Below are 849 nucleotides of genomic sequence, written 5' to 3'. Positions count from 1 at the left end.
TCAAACGATCAGTGTTGAGCAGAATTTAAAAGATAATTATTACGATAAAGCTGTCTCGTTATCGTTAGTGTCTCTATTATTTCGGAAATGATCGAATTTTCACGCATTTAGGTTATGTGATAACGCAGACTGTAAACCGTTGTCGTAGGAGAGATATTGCTTTTATGAGAGAACGCATCGTCTACATAAATGTCTTTGTTATCGCAGGCGTCGGTAAAACATCGCTGACACATTTAATATGCCAGCAGCAGCCTATCGGCAATCCTTCCTGGACGATAGGTTGCTCGGTGGAGGTCAAGTTGCACGAGTACAAGGAGGGCACGCCGAATCAGAGGAGATACTTCGTCGAGCTGTGGGACGTCGGCGGCAGCCAGAGTCACAAGAACACGAGATCTGTGTTTTACAATCCCACGAACGGTATAAAACGCGTTATTTCCTCATAATTCTCAGACGTACAACGTCTACGTTCGTCTGACGTTTACGGACGCGTAATTGTGTGGCAGAATGTGACAGTGATTGCAAATGTATGTCGTTCACAACTAGGCATAATATTAGTCCACGATTTAACGAATCGTAAATCACAGCAGAATCTGCAGAAGTGGCTGGAGGAGGTTTTAAGTAGGGACGGAACTTCCTCAAGGTCCAAGTCGACGTTCGAGGACTTTGATCCCGAGAAGTTCGTGGGCTCGACGCAGGTGACAAAGATTTTTCCAAGCGACTGTGATATGTCATAGGTCCGTTCTTTTCAGCTGAATTGGCTGCACCGGTTCGGAGTTTTTGTCTTTCTTCTTTCAATTATAGAAAGAGAAAGATAAACCAGTGCAGCCAGTTCAGCTAAAAAGCACAGGC

The 849-nt window shown here is 44.5% G+C and overlaps 1 protein-coding gene across 1 annotated transcript; it reads left to right on the top strand.

The window, feature by feature from the left end:
- The first annotated feature begins 92 nt into the window (after nucleotides 1-92).
- LOC105461969 (rab-like protein 3) lies at nucleotides 93-734 on the top strand. Its single transcript, XM_011708493.1, has 2 exons — nucleotides 93-417; nucleotides 544-734. Exons 1-2 carry the CDS (start codon nucleotides 165-167, stop codon nucleotides 732-734), a joined length of 444 nt encoding a protein of 147 aa, XP_011706795.1. The 5' UTR covers nucleotides 93-164.
- The last annotated feature ends 115 nt before the right edge of the window (nucleotides 735-849 follow it).

This window comes from Wasmannia auropunctata, unplaced genomic scaffold (assembly GCF_000956235.1).
Source record: "Wasmannia auropunctata unplaced genomic scaffold, wasmannia.A_1.0 LD273823.1, whole genome shotgun sequence".
Classification (NCBI taxonomy): domain Eukaryota; kingdom Metazoa; phylum Arthropoda; class Insecta; order Hymenoptera; family Formicidae; genus Wasmannia; species Wasmannia auropunctata.
The sequence above is the reverse complement of the archived record's forward strand: the minus strand, read 5'-3'. Positions and strand labels throughout refer to the sequence as shown.

What these genes read in the sequence shown, in the direction of transcription:
- LOC105461969 (XM_011708493.1), top strand. Translation starts at nt 165, where the DNA reads ATGAGAGAACGCATCGTCTACATAAATGTCTTTGTTATCGCAGGCGTC. An exon ending in GTTTTACAATCCCACGAACG is followed by an intron (nt 418 to 543) that starts GTATAAAACGCG and finishes GTTCACAACTAG; the next exon opens with GCATAATATTAGTCCACGAT.